This window comes from Pristis pectinata, chromosome 4, assembly GCF_009764475.1.
Source record: "Pristis pectinata isolate sPriPec2 chromosome 4, sPriPec2.1.pri, whole genome shotgun sequence".
In the NCBI taxonomy this organism is placed as follows: domain Eukaryota; kingdom Metazoa; phylum Chordata; class Chondrichthyes; order Rhinopristiformes; family Pristidae; genus Pristis; species Pristis pectinata.
Window position 1 is genome coordinate 30742528 of NC_067408.1, and position 12827 is coordinate 30755354.

The 12827-nt window shown below is 41.5% G+C and overlaps 1 protein-coding gene across 1 annotated transcript in view; it reads right to left on the reverse strand.

The window, feature by feature from the left end:
• The window catches only part of LOC127569184 (electrogenic sodium bicarbonate cotransporter 1-like), a 93435-nt gene that overhangs the window by 47574 nt on the left and 33034 nt on the right, over nucleotides 1-12827 (reverse strand). The window contains 5 exon segments of the mRNA XM_052013578.1: nucleotides 1277-1438; nucleotides 8020-8133; nucleotides 10401-10592; nucleotides 12222-12295; nucleotides 12384-12655. Of these exon segments, the coding sequence (XP_051869538.1) occupies nucleotides 1277-1438; nucleotides 8020-8133; nucleotides 10401-10592; nucleotides 12222-12295; nucleotides 12384-12655 (814 nt within the window).

Below are 12827 nucleotides of genomic sequence, written 5' to 3' on the forward strand. Positions count from 1 at the left end.
GCAAAGGGTGGGAATAAAGGGATCCTGGTCTGGTTGGCTACCAGTTACCAGTGGTGTTCCGCAGGGGACGGTGTTGGAGCCGCTTCTTTTTACATTGTACATCAATGATTTGGATGATAGACTAAATGGTTTTGTGGCTAAGTTTGCAGACGACACCAAGATAGGTGGAGGAGTAGGGAGTATTGAAGAAACAGGAAGGTTGCAGAGAGACTTCGATAGTTCAGGAGTATGGGCAAAGGAATGGCAGATGAGATTCAATGTTGAGAAATGTGCAGTTGTACACTTTGGAAAAAGAAATAAACGAGCAGATTATTATCTAGATGGGGAGAAAATTCAAAGTACAGAAGTACAAAGGGACTTGGGGGTACTCGTGCAGGATACCCTAAAGGTTAACCACCAGGTTGTATCGGCGGTAAAAAAAGCAAATGCTATGTTGGCATTCATTTCAAGAGGTATAACATATAAAAGTAAGGAAGTGTTTATGAGGCTGTACGGGGCATTGGTGAGGTCTCATTTGGAATACTGTGTGCAGTTTTGGGCCCTTTATCTTAGGAAGGATGGTCTGATGTTGGAGAGGGTTCAGAAAAGATTTATGAGGATGATTCCCGGAATGAAAGAGCTTACATACGATGAGCGTTTGTCGGCTCTTGGACTGTACTCACTGGAGTACAGAAGAATGAGAGGGGACCTCAAAGAAACATTTTGAATGTTGAAAGGACTGGAGAGAGTAGATGTGGCTAAGCTGTTTCCCTTAGTGGGTGAGTCCAGGACTAGAGGGCACAGTCTTAGAATTAGAGGGTACTGGTTTAAAACAGAAATGAGGAGAAATTTCTTTAGCCAGAGGGTAGTGAATTTATGGAATTCTTTGCCACGTACAGCTGTGGAGGCCTGATCATTGGGGGTGTTTAAGGAGGAGATAGATAGGTATCTAATTAGTCAAGGTATCAAGGGATATGGGGATAAGACTGGAAATTGGGGCTAGATAGGAATAGTTTTAGTTTAGCTCATGGAGCAGACTCGATAGGCCGAATGGCCTACTTCTACTCCTTTGTCTTGTGATTTCCAAGGCCTCAAGGTTTTAGGAGATGGTTGAATTAGGTTTAGATTGATCTCCAAAAGAGTATGCATAGCAATGTTGGTTAAATGACCTCCTTCTTTGCTTCAAATATGATTGCGGTGTTTCATTTACTGCACATCATAATTGCAGAAAATGTAAATTGTTAACAATAACAATAACAACAGACATTAAAAAAACAGAGGCAAATTAACAACATACCTTGAGTTTGTGTTCTTTGCGGTTCAGGATGACTGCAGTAATCTGCTGATCCATAAACACAAGTATTGTGACGAGTAAAGCAGGCACAATCGCAACAAGGCACACCCACCATTCATTTGCTCCAAATGGATACACAAACCACGCTCTGTTTGGATTTGTTGGCTTTAATAAAAAGGATCCTATTTATTGCATTGCAGTTCTAAAAGTTATGGCATTAAAATTTACTAGTACCAAAAGTTAACTGTAACACAAAGAATTGTGTTTTTTTCCTGTAACTCTGACAGTCCATAAGATATTATTTAACAATCAAAATTTGTTACATTAAATTGAAAGGTTTTGTACTGGAGGAATTTAACATTAAAATATTACTTAATGAACAGTGTCAATATTATAAGTTTTAGAATGCTTCATTGCATTTGGGAGATTGTACTACGTGAATTTATGATATGCAAATGATGCCACTCCTTTAACTGAGAGTAAACAGTGTATGAGAAAATTGGTTGTGAAAATCAAGGAGTGTACACTATCAGCTTCATCATCCTTAGATAAATGAGAAGAGTACAGATAAGAGAGTTCATCTCCCTGGAAATTCCTGCATTTTCAGAGCAGCAAATATACTTTAATGTTCTAAGTCTGGAAAAGTCAGTCATACAGGCTACAGTAAAACTCCAATAATTCACTATTCTAAGTCTGCCCAGTGCCTTGTACTATAAAGTGCATGAATAAATGCAGAATGAGAATATGAACAAGTTCTCCCAAAGTGCAAATCAAATAAGTTACCAATATTCAATTTTCAATATGAAAATGAGGGAAAAATTAAGTAGAAAATCACAAAGTATTCAACTGGCTACTGTTACGTATGCACAGAGCAAGAACGACAAGGGCCAGTAGAATAAACATTTTTACTGAGTCATGTTAACCAAAGTAAAAAAACTAAACAACTTACAGTTGTAGTTCACCGAGAAGGCCGACAAAGACCAGAAGTGCACGAGTCCCCGAAGTCCTGTGCCTAAAGTAACGTTCCTCATGTAGAACGTCATTGTTCTGTGGACCAATTGACCGATAGGCACGCACGTGTGCACGGGCGCACACATGCGCATTCACCGCATTCTCTGTACGGTTCATCCCTCCCCCCTATAGAAGGGAACTGCAGGTGAAGAAAATAAGTGAGGTGAATGTAGAAAAACGATGAAATGATTTTTACCACCGCTATCCTGCCTGGTATCGGTCGACGGGCCAATGCACCCTCGTGGACTGCTGTAGGGGGCAGCTTCTCTCTCGGTGTCTTCCTGATTAGCCGTTGCCGAGGTCAGCGGGCTGTAAAGTTCCTTCTCTCTTGATGAAGTGTCTGTTGGTTCATCTGCTTGAACGAACAGTTGCTTCATCAGCAGGGGACGCTTCTGTGGTTTCACTGGTTTCTCTGTTGGTTCGCCAGCGTACACGATCCAAATGTCGCCTGACATTTCGTCCATCCATCAGTTCAAGTTCTGCAACTTGACTGTTACAATGTCGGATGACGGCCAGTTTCCAGTTTTCTTTGTGTGAGAGTCGAGTGTAGACTTTGTCATCGGCACTAACCATTCGGAGCCTAGTGTGAGGATCACAGTTTTGTTTCATGGCCTCTTGGTTGCTGCAAATTCATTCCTGGAAGGCTGGCTGTAGGAGTTCATATCTAATGTGTAAAGTGCACTTGAACATTAATTTGGCAGGGGATGCACCCGTTAGTTTGTTTGGGGTGATTCAGAAATGAAAAAGGAAATGGCTCAATTTCATCATGAAATCACCCTGTGCTTGTTTAGAAAGGCCTCGTTTCACCATTTGCACTGCTTGCTCAGCCAGGCCATGTGATGCTGCGTGATATGGAGCCATTGTCAGGTGCCTAATACCATTCTTTTCCACAAACTCCTTAAATTCTGCACTTGGAAAGCCAGGCCGATGTTGGATATGATCATTTCCGGAATACCAAGTGTAGCAAAGAGCGACCGTAGTTTAGTCATACTAGTTGTTGAGGAACACAATGTATACGTAGGTTATGCCTCTACTTCGAATGGGCATCCACAATTACCAGAAACATGGAATACCCAGAACAGTCCAAAATAACCTGTATGAATGCGCTTCTGCGGGGAATCGGGCCAGGCCCATGGTTTGAGGGGGTGCCTTTAGTGATGCTTTTTGCATCTTCTGACAAATAGGGCAGATGCACACCATATTCTCAATATCAGTGTCAATTTTTGGCCACCACACATAGCTTCTCACAAGTGCCTTCATTCTAACCACACCAAGGTGAGCATCATACAGATCGTGGAGCATGCGCTTGCAGCCTTGAGGGGGAACCGCTACTTGACTGCCCCATAATATGCAGCCATCCTGTAGGCTCAGTTCATGTTGGCGATTTGTAAATGGTTGAAATTCAGGTGAAGGGCTGGCAGGCCAACCGACCTGCAGTGCTCGTTTCACCTGTGATAGAAGTGGATCACGGGCTGTACACTGCCTAATGAGGTGACTTTTGACTGGTGTTTCATCTAGGCTTTGTAATTGGTGAACAACCTCGAACGGAGGGGTGCCGGGTGCTGTGCCCTCAACACTTGGTAATCTGCTTAAGGTGTCGGCAACAACATTTTCGTTTCTGGGTGTATACTTCATTGTGTAAGAGTAAGCGGATAAGGTCAATGCCCATCGTGGCATTCTCAGTGAGAACATTTGTTGGATACCTCGTATCTCCCCCATTAAGCCAAGCAGAGGCTTATGATCTGAGTGGATTTCGAGAGGCTGCCCAAATATGTATAAATAGAAGCGTTTGATGCCAAACGTAATAGCTAGGTCTTCTCAGTTGAGCAGTGAATAATTCGTCTCTGCCTGAGGCATTGTCCTTGAAGCAAAAGTGATACGCACCTCTGTTCTGCAAGACATTCGATGTAGGAAGATGGCCTGGACCCCATAGAGTGAGGTATCACATTTCATGACTGTAGGTTTTTTGGGATCATAACGCACCAACACAGACAAAGAACCGAGGGCGGCTTTTATTTGTTCAAATGCCTTTTGCTCGATTCTTGACCATACCCAGTGTTGGTCCTTCTGGAGTAATCAGTAAAAAGGTTTTAACAACGTAGCTGATTGATTTGAGAACCAATTGTAATGCATGACTAGTCCCAAGAATGAGCGTAACTGTGCCATGTTTCATCAAGGCTTTGATTTTGTGCTCCTGTGGATGGAGACCTGTTTTGTCGACTTTGAAACCCAGGTAATCGACTGATTCGGCCAAAACCAAGCATTTCTCCTTCTTTAGAGTAAAGCCGGCTTCCTCCAAACAGCAAAGTACTCTGACTAGTGTCTCAAGATGATGGGACTCTGATGTACCAGTTACTGAAATATCATCAAGGTATGCACAGATGTGAGGAATATCCTTCACTAAATTATCAGTAAGGCATTGGAATATACCAGGTGCAGAACTCACTCTGAATGGCAGCCACTTGTACCGAAACAGGCCTATGTGTGTATTGATTGTCATAACATCCAGAGAGTCTTCGTCCAGGGCGGCCTGATTTTAGGTGTGTTTCAGGTCTAGCGTTGAGAACTGTTGGCCTCCCGACAGGGATGCATACAAGTCCTTGATCCATGGTGGTGGGTACGCGTTCAGTTTTGTTGCGGGGTTTGCGGTCAGTTTGTAGTGGCCGCAGATGCGCGCTGATCCATCGGACTTGAGGACGGGTATGATTGGAGACACCCACTCTGAGTACTGCACCGGCTCAATCACATCCGCTCTCTGTAGGCGTTCAAGTTCTTGTTCTACCTTTGGGCCCACAGAATACGGCACTTCAGCTGGCAGTTCTCCTTAAGTTTGAACTTAGCTGCTGGACTATGGTATTAACCCGAAGCGTTGGCCTGGAATACACGCTGGTGCTTTTGTAGTAGAGCATACAATGCGCGGTTTCCCCCAATACAACTGATGTAGGATAGCACCAGTGAGTGGAACAGGTCTCCGTGGCAGATTACTTCTGCCGTGAATACACCGTGTACGTCAACACTGTCTCCGGTGCAGCTGCAGAACACCGAGTTTGGAGGTTGTAGTTTTGGAATCCAGCGTAAAGATGTTTCACTTACCAAGGTGATGGCTGACCCAGTATCCAGCTCAAATTTCTCGGGCTGGTTGTCCACTGTGAGCGTAACCAAGTACAGAGGCTGGTTCTTGTTGCCCAGTTCATGGGTATGGAAGATAGTGTCCTCTTCTTCGCACTGGTCATCTCCTTGCGTGGAATTGATTGTTGAATTCTATCGCTTTCCCACAGCACGTGCTTTGCGAAGCACACCTTCTCGAGGTGCCCTATCTTCTGACAGAACCGGCAGACAGTCTTTTGATGCTTGCAGTCAGACCACTTGACATGACTTTCACCACAGTGATGGCATCTCTGTGAAGGCTGCCATGATTTTGACTGGAAGCTGCGGCTCTGCAAATGCTGGCAAACATTGATGTTTTCGGGAGGGGGCTCTCGCTCCAGTACTGCCTGAATAAGTGGTGCTGGGGTTTGTTGAATCTGCGTAAGGCATCTCTTGACTGCCTCCCTGTGACAAGCTGTAGAGCATGCTTGTCCCAGGATAAATCATGCTTTTTAGACAGGAGGTTCTCACGTTTCTTCTCATCAGAGACTCTGATAATCAACGCTTGGATAAGCATCGCCTCTTCGAATTTGTTCAGATGGCTATCTTTGTACTTGCATTCCTGCACAGCCAGAGTTAATCTTGTGACGAAATCATCTACGTTCTCGTTGGGTTCTGTCACAGATGTGAGAACCTGAAGCGTGCTGTAAAGGCATTGTCCTGCATTCTCCAGACATTGTCTAACGTCTCAAATGTGCTGGTCAATTCAGATTTGTTCTGTAAGTGGAGAGCATTGAAGTATTTCTGCCCAAGTTCTCCCAAGTCCATGTGGAGCAGCCTGAGTTTCATTGCTTCCTCCAGTTCTGCCGTCAGTATTAAAATTAGTATAAGTTCGATGTAGTTCTGGAAGGTGTTCTTCCATTGCAGCCAGGTTTCTAGTGTTGGTTTTGCCATTGTTGTGGCTCAAAATGGATTGGGTGCTTCAAGTAGAAAGGCCATTCTTGTTTTGATCCTCGTCACCAATTGTTACGTATGCACGGAGCAAGAACAACAACGGGCAGTAGAATAAATGTTTTTTCTGTCATGTTACCCAAAGTAAAGAAACTAAGCAACTTACAGTTGTAGATCATTGAGAAGGCCGACAGAGACCAAATGCGCGCGAGTCCCTGAAGTCCTGCGCCAAAAGTAATGTCCTTCGTATAGGAGACCATCATCGCTCTGTGGAGCAATTGACCAGCAGGCACGCACATGCGTACTTGCTGTGTTCTCGCAACCAGTCTGCTGAGCGATCGACTGACAGGCAAGTGTATGCACATTCGCCGCGTTCTCCGTATGGTTCAGGTACAGAGAACTACTAACTTAAATCACGATTAGTGTCTGCAAGATATGCTGAAGAAACAGAGTCCAGTAAAACTCTAGTAATCTTGTGCTTGTGACTTTGTGCATGCTTGTGACTTTCGTGGCACCGTATTGGCAGATTTTCCACACTATGGAATAATACTCGTATTAATACACCAACACACTTTTCATCCACATTTCTTTTAGATGCTACACATCAATAGAATAACTGTTTCTGTGAAGCATATGAGTTTAAGGGACCATGGGAAACAGGGACCTTGTGAGTTTGAAAGGAGCTTAGGAATGTGGCCCCAGTGAGTTTAAAAAGAGCATCAGAGCAGGGCCCTAATGAGTTTAAAGTGTTACATACCAGCAACAATAGAAACACAACGAACCATGTTTAAATGTTATAATCTATTTATTAATAACTGCTTGTAATAATAAGAGAAATAAAAACGTTAGATATCAGACAGTGACCCCAAAATAAACCCAAAGTGTGTGTGTGGCAAGTTCCCAAACCCTAAGTCTAGGAACAGTTCTCAAAGTTCAGTTCAGCAAGTCATGGAGCAAAAAGATGAACAAAGGCTTCTGAAAACCACAGTTGAATGTAGAGAAAATAGAGAGAAGAAATTTATGAAATCCACAAGTTCCACGATGGAACAATACGAAGAACTCTGTTGCTTTTAGTCAGAGATATCTGCCACTTTGATCGATACATTGCTGCCCACAGATATACCTGATTCCTGGTACAGGTTAATGACAAAGTGGACCCCACAGATTGCTCCAAAAATCCATACATGGATTGTATAGTGGCAGTCACAACTATTGTGCTTCACTCATAGATGTAGGGACTGGCAGTCAGTGCTACCAACTCTCACAATCTCTCTCTCTCTCTCAGTCTGACAGTCTGTGTAATTGCCAGCACATTCCAGTTATAGTCACTTCTTCCACTCCCACTCGTAGTAGTCAGATAAAACCACACACACACTACCGCACTACCATCCAGGCGCCTTAAGGGGACATTTACCAAGTAGCAACCTGGCTCGTAACAAAAGGGAGCATTGTAAATGGTACCAGGTGAGCCAGATGCTGAACCATCAGGATTTTGAATAACGGGATAGCGGATTATTGGAGTTTTACTGTAGCTTGTATGATAGACTTTAGAACCAGTGTGTGCACCTTACTGAAACAAATTTACAATTCAAGAAATGGTTCATAGGACAGTAGAGTTACTTTCCAATAAATAGTCAGTGAAGTAATCTAGTTGCAGATTGTACAGATAATTACTGCTCATGTTCAGTAACACAAACCTTGAGCTCACTTGGCACAATGAGTTTGGGGGTGTCCACACCAACTAGGATATCAACTCCACAGAAGATCAGTATTGATAAAATTATGGAAAAATCACTGATTAATTTCCTGACCTAAGGAAGAAATCAGTAAATTATTTGCCAAAATTGACATTCTACAAAACTATTTTAAATGGTATGATTTGGTCTACCTGATTCATTTTAAGGCAAACAGAGCCTTCTAAATCAAATACTGTAGTAATGGGTTAATTTCTTTACTTATATCTATAACATCTTTATGAATACATTGAGACATAGCAAATACATGTAACCAAAGAGGTAGTTTTTTTTTTGAAAGACAGAACCCTTCAACTATTTACATGTTGAGACTTGAGCTAGCAGATTGAATGTTGGCAATGCTATATTGCTGTAAAGGAAGCACACCACATGACTCTCAAATTGGTTTTCAAATCTTTTTTACTGTCAACCTATTGTTATTAATCTATACAAAAGATATTCATCCTCAAAGAACAGATTTAATAACTGAAATGATATTCCTGAGACAGTCAGATTTAGTTCATCCTTGATAATCATCTCAACAAACCATGCTTAAGCTGACCATGAAACTTGCTCAACATCAGGATGCAGAAATTGAATGCAACCAGCCCATATCAGTCCTTTCCTCATCAGTCCATTTACATTGGTTTCCAGCAGGCAAGTGTTCAGGAATGGGAAAACTAGCTGACATTTCCTCAATTCATGAAATTATTGGGAATATTTGCAAAGGACCATATCCATATTCTTTCAATTTCCAGATAATATATGTAATGCCAAATTGGATTACAGGTTATTTCCAAGTAATTGAGGAAGGGTTCAATTCCAGATACCCAGATCTCAATTATTAATCCCCTGATCCCCACCACGAAAGGTGGTCAGAGAAGTATTAAGACTATTAAACAGTTCCCGAGTATAAGATGGACTCTTGACCTCACAATCTATCTCATTATGACCTTGTACCTTATTGTCTACCTGCACTGCACTTTCTCTGTAACGGTGACACTTTATTCTGCATTCTGTTATTGTGTTACCTTATACTACCTCAATGTACTGTGTAATGAATTGATCTGTATGAACGGTATGCAAGACAAGTTTTTCACTGTACCTCAATACAAGTGACAATAACAAACCAATTCCAATTCCAATTCCAAAGAGGAGGAGAAACAGTCATATATCTCCAACGTGCACAGAATAGCCTTTGTAATGGAAACCCAATTATGAAATGGAAATATAAACTCCCAGCTTCCAAATGTTAGAGCATTTTACAGTTCTGGTCCAGAAGAAAAGCTGTGGTCTCTCCAACCTCACAGAAGAGGATTCCAACATAATTACTGCTACTCTCTCAACCTCCTGCCACAATCACCAACCTCATGTACCCTTAACCCAATCCCCAGTATGCAGCTTGCCCCAATTCACCATTCTTGTCTGAATCAGGTTGTGGTTTCAAGTCCAGAGACTTGAGCACAAACATCTACTGTGCAATACCGAGGCTGCATTGCAATGTCAGAGGTCCTAGAATTTGAACCTGTCTTCCTTCTGAGGTCTGAACGGAGGAATAGCAACAGCTTTCACAGCAGATTATACCAGATAGATTCTATGCAAACAGTGTTTTAAAATGTTATTTTAGGTTTCTTTGTGAACCAGGAAGAGCAGGAGTGCACCCAGCCCACCTCTTCCCAATCATCTTCAGACCTTCTCATTTTGCTAACTACTGCAAACAATCTCTACCAGTCCCTGGCCATGGGCTCCTGCTCCAAACTCCCCCCTCTTTCCCACAAGCTGCAGGGTGCAACTTGCTGGGAATGGGCAAGACTCCAGAAACACTTGCGTGCATGAAGCATGACCCTTAAGTCTACATGTTCAGCACTAGCCTGGTACATTGCCATCTTTGAAAATCTTACACCCCATAAACTCTCCAACACTCCATTAAAATCTGCTCCAAAAGTTTTGTTTTTTGTCTGCTAACCAGTCTTAATTAAGTATGAACTCCCCTATCCAGAATTACTGTGTTCATGTTGCTAAATTTAGTTTTGTGACAGTCATATGACTTATGTTTAGTTATTTTTAGTTTCAGAACTGTCTGGAGGCAAATTGTCCAGCATACATGTTCTTTCCCAGCTAAAGTGGCTTTTAAAGTGGTTGCAGTCTTTCTTTGGATGACCATTCTTATTGGATCCTATTTTATTTTAGCCTAATAAAAATCGAAACATTTGGCAATACTGCATTGTGCAACATGACAATTATGCAACATTACAAACTGCCAAACCTAGATAGCATTCACTAGACTTTGAAATTGTTATTTCTTGTAGAGGTAGAGTTATAAAAAATATACATATTATACTTACAGCAGTTGGGAAATATCGGCTTGTTTTAAAGTTCTTCAGTGACATGGAACAAACAAATGTACCAAAGAAAAGTATAAAAGAAATTAATGCAATATCCGGAATATAATCACAGGTTTCACCCACTAGCTGTCCTCCAAACTTCAAACAATCCTTCTTTGTCAGTGAAGACCAGTTGCCAGATTCTAGGTAGAACTAAAGTGAAAAAAGCAATTAAATGGGACATGTGAAACATCTTGTATTTATTAAGCACATCTGCAAGTCACAAAAAATGTTCCAAAACATCTTTCTAATTTGCAACTGATCCTGCATTTTGTAAATAAAAATGATGTTCTACATGATATATTTATTTCCAAAACTGACTCCATCACCTCAAACTAGAAATATAATAAAGCTCCCAAAAACATCACAACTAGAGTTCAATTGAAGATTCAGAGACTAAATGCAATATCAGTGCCAATTAATTATACAGACACATGATCCTGATATGGTGCTGAGACTATGCTGAGTTCATCAATCGCATACAGGGGTAAAAAGTGGCTTAACCACTTCAGATTACAGTGGAGAAACATCATCTGAAATTCCTGGTTCTGGTTTTCCTCCAGTGACATCCAATGGAATGGCAATTATGTACATGCACATCTGTACAAATTTCGAGATACCGGCATTGCTTGGTTGATGGTTGGGGGAGTGAATGGTGAAGTGGGGGTAAAGAATTAGAGGAACATCAACATTTGGGTAGTCATGGGAGAGGTAACAAGAGGGAGAACTGGCAAAGTTTGTATGCTGGTAGAGTGGAGCAATTTTGAGCTTCCAACTTGGGATGTTAGAACCTGAGACTTGGGGTCAGGAAAAGGGCAAAGTGGAAATCTGGAAATTTGGAGGATATTGTGGGAAGAGCCGTAAAGGGGACAATTTTGTGTAATTTAAGAAAAGGGGAACAAATATGAAGATAAGTGATTAACCTGCCTAGCTGACGTTCCAGTCTAATGCTGTGCTAGCAAATCCAGGTAGTTCCATCAGTATTCAATGATGGTTGATGCTGGAACAGCATGGTCCAAGTTTCCTCCACAGTGTTCCAAAAGGAACATTGTATGGGGAATAACATTATCCCATCTGCTGCAGATGTGGAAATCATAAAAATTGTGTAATGGTGATTGGTGCCCAAAAATTTCCAGTGATGCAAAATGACATGGAAATGTTCATTACCACATGCTGGTATTTGATGGTATTACACTGGAAAAAAATAGCATTGAAATACTGGGCAATAAATCTCTATTCACTTGTTAGGACCCTGACGGTAGTTTAATTGCCAATGAACTCAGGGGCCCACTGCAGCTGCCCCTTCTATTAAATCCTATTGGATAAGAAGGTCTTAAAAGTTTCAAACCTATCTTTTGTAGTAAGGCAGATTGGGAATTATTCTCCAGGCCTCACCTCAAACATCTGGGTCTCTGCTCTTCAAGAGTCCCAATTTGCCATTCATGAGACCAAGATGTTAACACCTGCCACACTATGCCCAAGTGGCTTCAAGCAATCTTCAGGCTGTCTGACCACATGTTGGCCTAATATCTCTTTATGCTCAGGCAACAGGAGTTACAATTACTGAGGTCTCAAATTAATGTTATTAGGGTGTGGGTATCAGAACCCAGAGCCCTATTCCTGAGAAGGTCATGGCTCTCATATGAAGCTGGGTTTTGGAATGCATTATTGAAGGGATGCTGTATAATTGTACCCCACTATTCATCAACAACTTCTTGAAAGGAGATAAAATTGAAAAATGCTCAGAGATATATAGTATTTCTACATGGAGAATAAACTTACAGTTGTGTTGTAGGAGGCAGTGCCAAGTTCAAAGTGTGCCTCAGTTGTTTTGTTAAATAGACTTGAAACGTTACCTGAAAGATTTCCACAAAATGAAATATAATAAATAAACTCTGGCTTCTTTCAATGGTTCAGTGACAATTTCTTTCTGTGTAATCTTACCTGTTTCAGAGGGTAGACAAGAGCAGTGATAGAGTGTAACATGGTCAATATTATAATCAGAATTGATCGGATAATTCTTGGCCAAAATAAGCATTTTCTTAAAAGCATCATGGATAAAAATGAAGCTGATTAGTGTGCAGAAGCCTTCCTCAGTGAAACGTGTGAAGTACTGGATTAGGTAGCTGGCCTCTGTGGCAACCAGAAGGAGACAAAAGAATGCTGTCCATAGTCCAATCCAAAGACGAAACTCCAAATAGTCAAGCTTATAATCGCTGTAAATTCATATTTTAAAAAAAGATAAAAAGAACACCAATCAAGAACATTTAATGAAATGAAAATCCCTTCCCACTACTATGGTTTTATACAGTTCACTACAAAATTTACTGAACCCACTAAATTGTAATGCAATAAATAAAGCAATGAATGTTCAAATTATGTGCCAGA